The 13,406-nt window shown below is 40.7% G+C and overlaps 1 protein-coding gene across 50 annotated transcripts in view; it reads left to right on the plus strand.

Annotated features, from left to right (window-relative positions):
* Window positions 1-13,406, plus strand: part of dst (dystonin) — a 291,360-nt gene that overhangs the window by 161,858 nt on the left and 116,096 nt on the right. For all 50 annotated transcript variants that reach the window (XM_073920444.1, XM_073920447.1, XM_073920445.1 and 47 more), the window contains 3 exons: window positions 51-250; window positions 1,184-1,682; window positions 5,056-6,524. In XM_073920444.1, coding sequence (XP_073776545.1) covers window positions 51-250; window positions 1,184-1,682; window positions 5,056-6,524 — 2,168 coding nt within the window. The remainder of the gene's footprint in view (window positions 1-50; window positions 251-1,183; window positions 1,683-5,055; window positions 6,525-13,406) is intronic.

The raw sequence follows: 13,406 nt of genomic DNA on the forward strand, positions 1-13,406 counted from the left end.
AGTATTGCGCTGGGAGTGATGGAGGGATGTGTGCTGCTCTTCACACACAGATGCTGGATGGGAGGAGGTCAAGGGGTCAATGGAGATCCGGAAGCAGCACCTGGAGGAGTCGTCCCGCATGCTGGAGCTCTTCCAGACGACCCGACCGCAGCTCTCGCAGTGGCTGCAGGAGAAGGAGCTGATGATGGGCGTCCTGGGACCCTTATCTGTGGATCCCAACATGCTGAAGACACAAAAGCAGCAAGTACAGGTAGACTGAATGTGCCGGTTAAAGTGTCCGAGGGGTGAAAGGATGTGTTTTCTACAGGTGGTCTGTCAAGAATTAATAATATTAGAGGTTATGTGTGTAGAGTAAGGGTGGAGAAAATGCATGCATGTGTGTATTTATCAACCCGGGCTCATTGTGGAAACGTAGCCCCGCGGACGTTTCTGGAGACCGCGGAATATGTCCCGGGCGGGTTTGTACGGCTGCAGTTTTTGTTTTCGCGAATCCGCGAGAGGCCGCTGTCCGACTGACCGCATGATTGACTGCGCAACCGGCCAATCGGCCGACCCGCCCTCCTCCTTCGCTGAACCCAACCAATTTTACCGATCGACCCGCCCGCCTGCTCGCTTCCCTAAACCCGAGCAACAGTTTACAAAAGCCGTCCAAAAAAAGAAAAGCCCAGATTTTTTTTTCTACCGCGTTTTCAGATTTCGCCGCGTTCTCACCCTGTCACGAAACTCGTTCACTTAATTTTTGGGATTCTGTTTTTGTCTTACCTGATTGCTGGAACCGCTCTTTCCCGGACTCGAAACCGGTCGCCGTGGTCGACTCCTCATTGCATCTCGAGCCTGCCGACGTACACGCTTAGCTGAGTGGACAAACGGGTTGCAGCGGGGAAGCCCTCCACAAGGAGGTAAGGCAAGCGCGAAAGGGAACAGCGTCACACTGCCCCGCAGCGTTCGCTTGACAAAAATAAACGCGCCCGTACGTACCCCCCGGGACGTATTCCGCTGTCTCCAGAAACGTCCGCGGGACTACGTTTTCATAATGAGCTTGGGTTGGTATTTATATATACATAATAAATATGCGCAGCACACACCCTTAAATATACGTCAAAACAAATGGTTATTTTGTTGGTAATGTGTTAATTACCTTTTGCCCAGCACTACTAATGTACCGTGTTGTTTCTTTAATTAGATCCTCCTGCAGGAGTTTGACAGCCGCAAGCCTCAGTATGAGAAATTAACCGAAGCCGCCGCATCAATCACCAGCAGCGCATCAGAGAAGCAGGATCCAGCAGTACAGCAGGTCCAGGATCAGCTGGCGTCTCTTTCCCAGAAGTGGCAGGCTTTGACGGGTCAGCTTTCTGAAAGACACGCTCTCATTGAACGAGCTGTCGGGAAGACCACTCAATTCCAGCAGCTCCTGCAGAGCCTCAGTAAAAGCGCCACTTGCTTGGAGACTGAGCTGAATAACCAGCAGAGCCTCAGCAGCAGACCTGATGAAGTCAAGAAGCAGATCCAGGCCACCAATGAGATGCTTTCTCAGCTGCGAGAGGAGAAGAAGAGGCTGAAGGAGGCCGAATGCATCTGCGCAGAGCTTTCCAAGATGATTACTGAAGAATATCTCAGAGCAGATCTTAGTAAACAGCTGGAGAGCGTCACGAAACCATTCAGACAACTCGAGGAGAAAGCAGGTATTGGAGTTTACTTCAGCTACTCTTTAAAGTTCGCAAGCTTGGACCGTTTCTGTTTTTCGTATTGTGACGCAGTTCCTACAGAAATAGAATATTGAATGAGAAAACAGTGGGCGTGGCTTGTTTTTTTCTACTGCAAGCTGATTGGATGTAGGCACAGGATGCCAACATGACGTCAGATTGACCGTGTAGCCCAATGTCATAGGGAGGTTGCATTTTATTTGGAAATAAAAATCGGGTTGACGTCAGAACCCAACGTATTGGTTTATGTCCATGTCCAACATCCAATCTAAAATCAACCAAATATCAACGTTTAATGATGTCACAGCTTTTCGTTGTGTGGACGTTACCACCATGACGTCTATCAGATGTTTGGTTGCCATACCTGACGAATAAATGTATCAGTATTTGACGTCAATACGATGTTGGTTTAAGATGTTGACTCGACGTTGGATTTTGGTCACTTTCCAACACAACCTAAAATCAACCAAATATCAACATCTAATGATGTTACAGCTTGACGTCATGTTATGGTTACCACTATGACGTCTATCAGATGTAGGATTTTGGTTGCCATGCCTGACGAATAAATGTCAGTATTTGACGTCAATATGATGTTGGATTAACTTTTCGGTAGTTTGGTAATACTTGGTTCTAATTTATGAATTTATTTAAATTGCACCTAATTTATTAATAAAATGTGTACATTTTCAGTGTTTGGAGGATATGTAGTGACTATTTTAGATGTTACTAAAGGTCAAACTATACAAATTATATGTTTATTTTTACATTTTTTTAGGCTACAAATGTTAAATGTTGTTTTTCCTATCATTGAATGGGACAATTGAATGCAAAACTGTGGCACGAAGCACTTTGGGGCTGTCAAATGTATATTTATATCATACATTTTTAATTATTAATATTTAAGAAAGCTAATATTGAAGAAAGCTATTTCTTACTATTAAAGGACCCTACCATGTCCTAACTAAAACATGACGCGGCGTGTGATAAAAGCAATCTTTTCCATGTGAGAAGGAGTTCTTGTACTAACCATCTGTGATCTGTGACACGCAAAATTTCTACTTTAGAAACACAACTATATTAGGGTGCGGGTCAGTCGATGGGTGATATACTCATGAAAAACCCCTAAATTCTAACGCACATGTATGAGAAGGTATGACCAGTATGTGGCATGCATGAGAAAATATAGCCCAGTAACACATTTGATATTCTCAAAAATATAGATTTAAAACGTATTTCACGTATTGCGCATATATCCAATGAGCCTGGGTTGGTCTTATTATTATAATTAAGATATTTGCTGTTTATTAGTACTTTAAAGTGCGTGATCTTATTCCACATCCCATCATAGCTAGAATTGTACCCTAAAATGAAGTCTGACCAAGATTTCTTATGTAACGAAGTTATATTTTACCTTGTGTTCACCAGACAAGCGTCCTAAACCCAACTATTACCTTAATAACTATTAATAAGCAGCAAATTAGCCAAGTATTGAGGCAAAAGTCATAGTTATTGTGTTGTTGATAGCTAGAATTGTACTTTAAAATGAAGTCTGACCAAGATTTGTTACATAGCAATGTTATATTTTACCTTGTTTCACCAGAATAGCAGCCTAAACCCAACTACTACCTTAATAACTATTATTAAGCAGCAAGTTATCAGTTTATTAAAGCAAAAGTTATAGTTATTGGGTTGTTGATAGCTAGAATTGCACCTTAATACAAAGTCTGACCAAGATTTATTATATAGCAATGTTAAATTTTACCTTGTGTTTACCAGACAAGCAGCCTAAACTATTACCTTAATGACTATTAATAAGCAACAAATAATCAGCTTATTAAGGTAAAAATCATAGTCTTGTTTTTGTTAATACCAAGAATTATACCCTAAAATGGAGTCTGACCAAGATTTCTTAAATAACAATATTATTTTTTACCTTGTGTTTACCAGACAAGCGTCCTAAACCCAACTATTACCTTAATATCTATTATTAAGCTGCAAATTAGATGTTTATTGAGGCAAGTCATAGTTATTGGGTTGATAATAGCTAGAATTGTATCCTAAAATGAAGTCTGACCAAGATTTCTTATGGTACAAATGCTAAATTTTACCTTGTGTTCACCAGGCAAGCGGCTTAAACCCAACTATTACCTTAATAACTATTAATAAGTATCTAATTATCAGTTTATTAAGGCAAAAATCATAGTTATTGGTTTGTTAATACCAAGAATTGTACCATAAAATGAAGTCTGACCAAGATTTATTATGTAACAAATGCTAAATTTTACCTTGTGTTCACCAGACGAGCTGCCTAAACCCAACTATTACCTTAATAACTATTAATAAGCAGCAAATTAGATGTCTATTAAAGCAAAAGTTATAGTTGTTGTGTTGTTGATAGCTAGAATTGTACTTTAAAATAAAGTCTGACCTAGATTTGTTATATAGCAATGTTATATTTTACCTTGTTTTCACCAGAATAGCAGCAACTATTACCTTAATAACTATTAATAAGCAACAAATCATCAGCTTATTGAGGCAAAAATCATAGTTTTGTTTTTGTTAATACCAAGAATTATACCCTGAAATGAAGTCTGACCAAGATTTCTAAAATAACAATATTATTTTTTACCTTGTGTTCACCATACAAGCGTCCTAAACCCAACTATTACCTTAATATCTATTAAAAGGCAGCAAATTAGATGTTTATTGAGGCAAGTCATAGTTATTGGGTTGATAATAGCTAGAATTGTATCCTAAAATGAAATTCTAACCAAGATTTCTTATGGTACAAATGCTAAATTTTACCTTGTGTTCACCAGGCAAGCGGCTTAAACCCAACTATTACCTTAATAACTATTAATAAGCAGCAAATTATCAGTTTATTAAGGCAAAAGTCATAGTTATTGGTTTGTTAATACCAAGAATTGTACCATAAAATGAAGTCTGACCTAGATTTATTATGTAACAAATGCTAAATTTTACCTTGTGTTCACCAGACGAGCTGCCTAAACCCAACTATTACCTTAATAACTATTAATAAGCATCTAATTATTAGTTTACTGATGCAAAAATTGTAGTTATTGGTTTGTTAATACAAAAAAATTGTACCATAAAATGAATCCTGACCAAGAATTTTTATGTAACAATGTTATATTTTACCTAGTGTTCACCAGGCAAGCTGCCTAAACCCAACTATTACCTTAATAACTATTATTAAGCAGCAAATAAGATGTCTATTGAAGCAAAAGTCATAGTTATTGGGTTGTTAACAACTAAAATCTTATCTTAAAATGACGTCTGACCAAGATTTCTAATGTAACAATGTTATATTTCATCTTGTGTTCGCCAGCTAAGCGGATCGAGCAGCTCAACTCGGCTTTCGCCAGCTCTCAGCAGTTCCACCAGACATCGAAAGACTTCCAATCCTGGCTGAATCAAACTCTACAAGACCAATGCAATCCACAACCCATCTCTGCTGATGTGCAGAAGCTCAAACAGAGTCTCAAAGACAACAGCGCTGTTCAGAAAACCATTAATGACCACGAAGAACCTTACAGAACCATCATGAAAGAGGGAGAAGCTCTCCTCCAGAGCACCGAAGGCGCAGAAAAGGTGGCTCTTCAAGGACAGCTCTCTGCTTTAAAGTCCAACTGGGAAGATGTGAAGAAAAGCAACGCGGAACAAGCAGAAAAGCTTCAGACGGCAATGCAGAGGGCACTGAAATACAAGGAGAACGCTGAGAAGCTGAACTCGTGGTTGCAGGAGTGTGAAGACACGGAGAACACGGTGAAGCTCAGCGTAAGCTCGGTCGAGATTGAAGGATCGCTCTCGCAATTAAAGGCCATCCAGAAGGACATCGATAAGCATAGAGGACACATAGAAATGATGAACAGTGCGGCAGACGGCCTCCTGGAGGTCATCACAACAGATGGAGATGCAATTAAGGAGGACAAGCTATCAATTGGTAAAAGAGCTGATAAGCTGACGGAAGATCTGACGCTCAAGCGAGAGGCGTTAGAAAGCATCTCGCAGAAGCTGAAAGAGTTCAATGACCTCCAGAAGGAAGCTAAAGGACAATTGGAGAGCGCAAGGAAAGTGCTGGATGTTCACTCCTCATTGGGTGTCCAGGCTTTCAGCAATAAAAGCCTGAGCAATATGAAGGCTCAGCAGAACGCTTTGGAGAGCGTCCACAAGCAGATCGAGCATCTCAAAAGTATCGCACAAGGACTCGTTGTTGATGCATGCGAGGCCGAAGGTGTTACAGATCTTCTTCTGCAAGCAGACAGCCTGGAAAAAGACCACATGTCCATTAGTAAAAAGGTGGACGATGCTTGCTCCAGTTTGGAGAGCAAACTTCTTGGAATCGGACAGTTCCAGAACAGCATTCGGGAGATGTTTGCAAGCTTCGCAGACTTGGACGATGAGCTAGATGGCATGGCTCCTGTGGGACGAGATCTTGAGATCTTGAGAGATCAGAAAAGTGCCATCGAAGCGTTCGTAGCCAAGCTTCAGGATCTGACGCGCAACACATCCAACGGGAGAGACAGTTGCAGGAAGATGCTGGAGTCGGAGGCTTCGCCGGATCTGCTGGGTCTGAGGAGAGACTTGGAGACGCTTGGAAAACAGTGTGGAAAGCTGATGGACAGAGCCACCGCGAGAAAGGAGCAGGTTGAGGAGACGCTCGGTCATCTGGAGGAGTTTTACAGCAAGACGCAGGAGTTTACCAGCAACCTGAGCACTGCGGAAAGGCAAGAGGAGTCCCAGGGGTCTGTCGGATTGGAAACAGAAGTCATTAATCAGCAACTGGAGTCCTTCAAGGTAAGATTTGATGTGTTGTAGCGATCTGACTGGGTAGAGGTGCCAACCTATACATTTATAGGTACAAATTAAAACATTTCTGCTGCTGTAGCCCATCCGCCTCAAGGTTGGCCGTGTTGTTTGTTCAGAGATGCTCTTCTGCAGACCTCGGCTGTAACGAGTGCTTATTTGAGTTACTGTTGCCTTTCTATCAGCTGGAACCAGTCTGGCCATTCTCCTCTGACCACAACAAGGCATTTGCACCCACAGAACTGCCGCTCACTGGATATTTCCTCTTTGTTGGACCATTCTCTGTAAATCCTAGAGATGGTTGTGCGTGAAAATCCTAGTAGATCAGCAGTTTCTGAAATACTCAGACCAGCCCGTCTGGTACCAACAACCATGCCACATTCGAAGTTACTTAAATCCCCTTTCTTATCCATTCTGATGCTCAGTTTGAACTGCAGCAGATCGTCTTGACCATGTCTGCATGTCTAAATGCATTGAGTTGCTGCCATGCGATTGGCTGATTAGAAATTTGCGTTAATGAGCAGTTGGACAGGTGTACCTATTAAAGTGGCCGGTGAGTGTATAGCTTTAGTTTTAGAATGATTCAGAAGTAGCATAACAAGAATTCTCCAGTCCGTTTGTCGAAGCGTGTACTTGCTTTAATACATTTCTGTCATCATTTACTCATTCTTTACTTGTTCCTGTAAATAAGATATTTAGAAAAATGTTTTAAATCTGTAACCATTGACTTCTATAGTATTTACTTTTGGTCTGTTAGCCACGTGTTGGAGCTTTCACTAGTATGATCAAGAGCAACTGGTGCTAACAAAAGCCTGTCAGCTGATATGGAGCATTGCTTTTACACTGTAGTTAGAGTATATAGCCACAATTTTAGTAGGAGATTCAGAGTCATTTTAGATTCAGAAGGACTATATTAAGGATTCTGCAGTGTTTTTGTTTTAGCGTGTGCTCGCTTTAAGGGACGGTTCAGTCCAAAAGTACATTTCTGTCATAATTTACTTGTTCCAGATCTTTAAGAGCTCCTGTCCTCTGTTAAACACAAAAGAAAACATTTTGAAAAATGTTGGAAACCTGTAACCATTGACTTCCATTGTATTTGGTTTTGATATTTAGCCACGTGTTGGAGCTTTCACTAGTATGATCAAGAGCAACTGGTGCTAACAAAAGCCTCCGTCAGCTGATATGGAGCATTGCTTTTACACTGTAGTTAGAGTATATAGCCACAATTTTAGTAGAAGATTCAGATTCATTTTAGATTCAGAAGGACTATATTAAGTATTCTGCAGTGTTTTTGTTTTAGCGTGTGCTCGCTTTAAGGGATGGTTCACTCCAAAAGTACATTTCTGTCATCATTTACTTGTTTTTTGACCTTTAAGAGCTCCTGTCCTCTGTTAAACACAAAAGAAGATATTTTGAAAAATGCTGGAAACCTGTAACCATTGACTTCCATTGTATTTGGTTTTGATCTTTGGCCACGTGTTGGAGCTTTCACTAGTATGATGAAGAGCATCTGGTGCTAACAAAAGCCGGTCAGCTGATATGAGGCATTGTTTTTACACTGTAGTTAGAGTATATAGCCACAATTTTAGTAGAAGATTCAGACTCATTTTAGATTCAGAAGGACTATATTAAAGATTCTGCAGTGTTTTTGTTTTAGCGTGTGCTCGCTTTAAGGGATGGTTCACCCTAAAAGTACATTTCTGTCATCATTTACTCACTCTTTACTTGTTTGAGACCTTTATGAGCTCCTTTCCTTTGTTTAACACAAAAGAAGATATTTAGAAAAATGTTGGAAACCTGTAACCATTGACTTCCATGGTATTTGCTTTTGGTCTGTTAGCCACGTGTTGGAGATTTCATTTCACTAGTATGATGAAGAGCATACGGTGCTAAAAAAAGCCCATCAGCTGATATGGGGCATTGCTTTTACAGTGTAGTTAGAGTATATAGCCACAATTTTAGTAGAAGATTCAGACTCATTTTAGATTCAGAAGGACTATATTAAGTATTCTGCAGTGTTTTTCGTAGCTTGTGCTCGCTTTTGAAGGATGGTTCACCCCAAAAGTACATTTCTGTCATCATTTACTTGTTCCAGACCTTTAAGAGCTTCTTTCCTCTGTTGAACACAAAAGAAGATATTTTGAAAAATGTTTGAAACCTGTAACCATTGACTTCCATTGTATTTGGTTTTGATCTTTAGCCACGTGTTGGAGCTTTCACTAGTATGATGAAGAGCATCTGGTGCTAACAAAAGCCGGTCAGCTGATATGAGGCATTGCTTTTACACTGTAGTTAGAGTATATAGCCACAATTTTAGTAGAAGATTCAGACTCATTTTAGATTCAGAAGGACTATATTAAAGATTCTGCAGTGTTTTTGTTTTAGCGTGTGCTCGCTTTAAGGGACGGTTCACTCCAAAAGTGCATTTCTGTCATCATTTACTCACTCTTTACTTGTTTGAGACCTTTATGAGCTCCTTTCCTTTGTTTAACACAAAAGAAGATATTTAGAAAAATGTTGGAAACCTGTAACCATTGACTTCCATGGTATTTGCTTTTGGTCTGTTAGCCATGTGTTGGAGATTTCATTTCACTAGTATGATGAAGAGCATCCGGTGCTAAAAAAAGCCCATCAGCTGATATGGGGCATTGCTTTTACAGTGTAGTTAGAGTATATAGCCACAATTTTAGTAGAAGATTCAGACTCATTTTAGATTCAGAAGGACTATATTAAGTATTCTGCAGTGTTTTTCGTAGCTTGTGCTCGCTTTTGAAGGATGGTTCACCCCAAAAGTACATTTCTGTCGTCATTTACTTGTTCCAGACCTTTAAGAGCTCCTTTTCTCTGTTGAACACAAAAGAAGATGTTTTGAAAAATGTTGGAAACCTGTAACCATTGACTTCCATTGTATTTGGTTTTGGTCTTTAGCCACGTGTTGGAGCTTTCACTAGTATGATGAAGAGCATCTGGTGCTAACAAAAGCCTCCGTCAGCTGATATGGGGCATTGTTTGGGATTTGGGGAGCCAGCTGGGACCCGGAGGGGGGCCGTGTAGCGTAGCGGCCCTATTAAAAGTATTGGGGTCTGACTTCTGCTCTTTGCCCTGCTAGCCAGTGCTATGGTTGAGGCCTCTCCATTCACTAACAACAATAGTCATTCTTACTATTAGCTGTTTGCTAGTTCAGTTTTTTCTTCAACATTCAGTCCTGCCGTAGTTAAAATAATGCTTCAGAAGGACTATATCAAGGATTCTGCAGTGCTTTTGTCATAGCATGTGCTTGTTTTAAGGGACGGTTCACCCCGAAAGTGCATTTCTGTCATCATTTACTCACTCTTTACTTGTTTGAGACCTTAATGAGTTCCTTTCATCTGTTAAACACAAAAGAAGATAGTTTGAAGAAAGTTAAAAACCTGTAACCATTGACTTCCATACAATTTTATTTCTTACTATTGAAGTGAATGGTTACAGGTTTCCGGCATTCTTCAGAATATCTTCTTCAGTGTTCAACAGAAGAATGAACTCAGGGTTGAAACAAGAACACGTAAATGATGACAGAATATTCCTTTTTTGGGGTGAACTGACCCTTTAAATGACCCGCTTCGTTCAGGAATGCTCCGGGTTTAGTAAAACACAAGTGCTCCAGATAAAATCGATAGAGCTTAGCTTGTAATAAACCGTGCATGTTTTAGAGAAGTTGACCTCACCTCTTAAACACGACATTTTTGTGTTGGTGTGTCACTCTGGATTCCTGCATGTTGTTGGACTTCATGTTTTAAGTCATGCATCATTTGGGAAAGCATGCATCTGGATTGTTCAGATGAGGCTTAAATAAGAAATGATGAAATATGGATCTTTAAAAAAGAAAAGAAAACAACTGTCTAAAATAAAAAGGCTTTTCCTAAGTTTCTAGTCCAAATATCTAAAGATTACTAAATCAAGAAGCATTTTCTATAGACAAGAAGCAATAGTGTATTTGTTTTCAGAAATAATACGTCAAAATTAATTGAGTTTCTCCTTAAAACAAGCAATAATCTGCTAATGGGGTAAGCGAAATAATCAACATAGGCTTGCTCTTCACTTTGCCCGCAGCTACCCCCCCCCCCCCCCCTCTCACCTCATTTTTGTGCGTGAGGAGCCGGCACAAACTCCGGCTTCTTGCTAGAGGCTACATGGTGACCGCTGCTCCGCCCCCCGACTCTTCACTTTTGTCCGCAAAAGGATAGCACGAAAATGGGCATCTTGCTAGAAGCGGCTTACAGACATCCCCTTAACCCCCTCCCACCCGCTTTTCACTTTCGTAAGCGACAACGCCCCCCCACCGACCTGAAATAATCTTGTTTTTCCTTTTAACATGAGGTTATTGACAGATTATTTATATTTTTTATTGTTACTAAAAAAAAAGAGAGAGAAATTTGAGATCTGAAAAGACGTACACAGCGGCCTCTAGTGCATTCACAAAAACAAAAACTGCAAAAAAAAAAAAAAAAAACGTATAGCTAAAAAAAAAAACGTAGCTCCTGTGTATTCAACACAAACTTATTCTGAAAACGTAGTCCCGCGAATGCTACGGTGCAATGTGTCGACGTTCCTTTTGGTGCTTACCGGCTGACCGCTTACCTCGGTGTGGAAGGCTTTCCCGCCGCAACCAGTTTGTCCAGTAAGCTCGTCGTGTACGTTGGCAGACAAAAAGGAGTTGACCACGATGACGACGATGACCGGGTTCAAGTCCAAGGAAGAGTGGTTCCAGAAGTTAAGACGAAAACAGAATCCAAAAAATAAAGCAAACGAGTGAACAACAGGGTGAGAATATGGTAAAATCCAAAAACGTGGTAAAAATCAGACGAGGGCTTTTTTTTTCTGGACGGCTTTTGTAAACCTTTTGGCTGGGTTTAGGGAAGTAAGTGGGCGGGAGGTCAATCGGTAAAATTGGACGGGTTTAGGGAAGGAGGAGGGTAGGTGGGCCGGTCGATTGGCCGATCGGCCAGTCAGTCATTCAGTGGGTCGACAGCGGCCTCTGGTGGGTTTACGCGAGAACAGCGCAGGTGGGAACGGCACTCGCGAGAGACATTTGAGAGGTGAAAAAGCGCACACAGAAGCTTCTCGCCAAAACTGCAAAAATACGTACCTCCCGGGACATATTTCGCAGTCTCCAGAAATGTCCACGGGACTACGTTTTTAGAATGAGCCTAGGTTGGATGTATTTGGCGCTCTCCAGAAATGTATATAGGGGTACATTTTTAAAATGAGCCTGGCTTGGAAATAATCTTGTTTTGCTTTTAACACAAGGGTATTTTTCTCACCCTGTTGGCAGATAATTTAGCTTGTTTTAAAGAAAAACTCATTTAATTTGTAGTTTTTATTTCTGAATAAAAGGCAATATTTGTTACTTGTCTAGAAAATGCTTCTCAAATTAAGAATTGTAATATTTTTGGATTAGAAACAAGACACTCTAAATAAGAAAATCATTTTTGAGCATTGATTTCTCAGATTTCTAGTTTAATTAAGTAAAATCAAAGCAAACATTATGACGAAATCGAACTGTTTTGACAACAGTGATAGAAAACCGGCTGAACAAAACATTGTGTGTGTTTGACAACAATCACAGTCTTACATAAAGCCATTGTCGGGACTTAAAGTGGGCTAAAACACTGCTGAAAGAAGCTTAACCTATATTTGGCTATGAATCCCGCATTGATGTGCTGTTGAAGCATCAGCTGCCGCTCTTCAGTCCATCATTCGGCCTCTCTTGTTTTCAGGACTCCCCCCTTCTCTCTTTCTCTCTTGTGTTCTGTTGAGCGTGTGGATGGATGATCAGCGCTTCATCAGCTGCTGCTGGAAAATCAGCTTTTTGTTCTCATTGATACGGCTATTAAGCTCGGGGAAATTGCCCAGATCCTCACACAAAGACAGCCTCAGATTTGTTTTTATCATTGTAGATGTGTGAAGTTGTTGCACTGCGCAAAAAAGAATTTTAATAAGTTATAAGATGATGCGATTATAAAAATGTGTGATGGGACAACACAATCTCACGGCAATTCGTAACTTTTTCATTTAGTAGCTAATTCGTACATATTTGTACGATCTAATTCGTACATTTTAGTACGATCTGCTCATCGCCCAATGACGGTTGGGTTTAGGGGTGGGGTTAGGTGCCGCGCCCCCTTTTTAAAATCGTACAATTTCTAACAACTGAACTCGTACGAATTCGTACAAATTAAAGGTGTCACGATCCCCCAAATCCTCGATTCGATTCGATTATGAATAATTAATTAATTAATGACCAATTATTTATTTGTAGCCTACTGTTTAAACTACCTGACCTGCATGGTCTTTGTTTTACCCATAAACAAATCATACAGTAAATGAATAAAGGCAGGATACACACATAATTACAACCTGTCAATCACTTTTTTTGCGGGACTCGTGAATAGGCAGTGATCTGTGTCGTTATAATGGCGTCGGTAAAAAAGACGCACAACCAACAGGAACCAGCCAACAGTATCTGAGGTGTTCGCTAAAATGACGAAGTACAAGTGAGTGAAAGATTGAAGCAGTCCTCTGACTGCCTGGACCTGCTGTCTCGAGCGCATGGCTGTGTGTGCGTCTGTGTCTGTGTGGTCACGTGATGTGCATTTTCAGAGGTAGAGAGGAAGGAGGGCTGCTCAGAAATGCTACACGCCACTGTGGATGTCAAATCGTTGTCGTTCTAAAATGCCATTTAAAAACAAAGACAGTGTAAACAGGGCCTGAGTGTGAACTTTTCACGAGCGGATTTGCAACGGGGGCGGGCGGAGGATCGCGATGCCGGTGTTGTCTATCGGACGAACCGTACGTAATACGTGCATAGCAGAGCTTGCAAAACTGTGTTTTTTT

This window comes from Danio rerio, chromosome 13 (genome assembly GCF_049306965.1).
Source record: "Danio rerio strain Tuebingen ecotype United States chromosome 13, GRCz12tu, whole genome shotgun sequence".
Classification (NCBI taxonomy): Eukaryota; Metazoa; Chordata; class Actinopteri; order Cypriniformes; family Danionidae; genus Danio; species Danio rerio.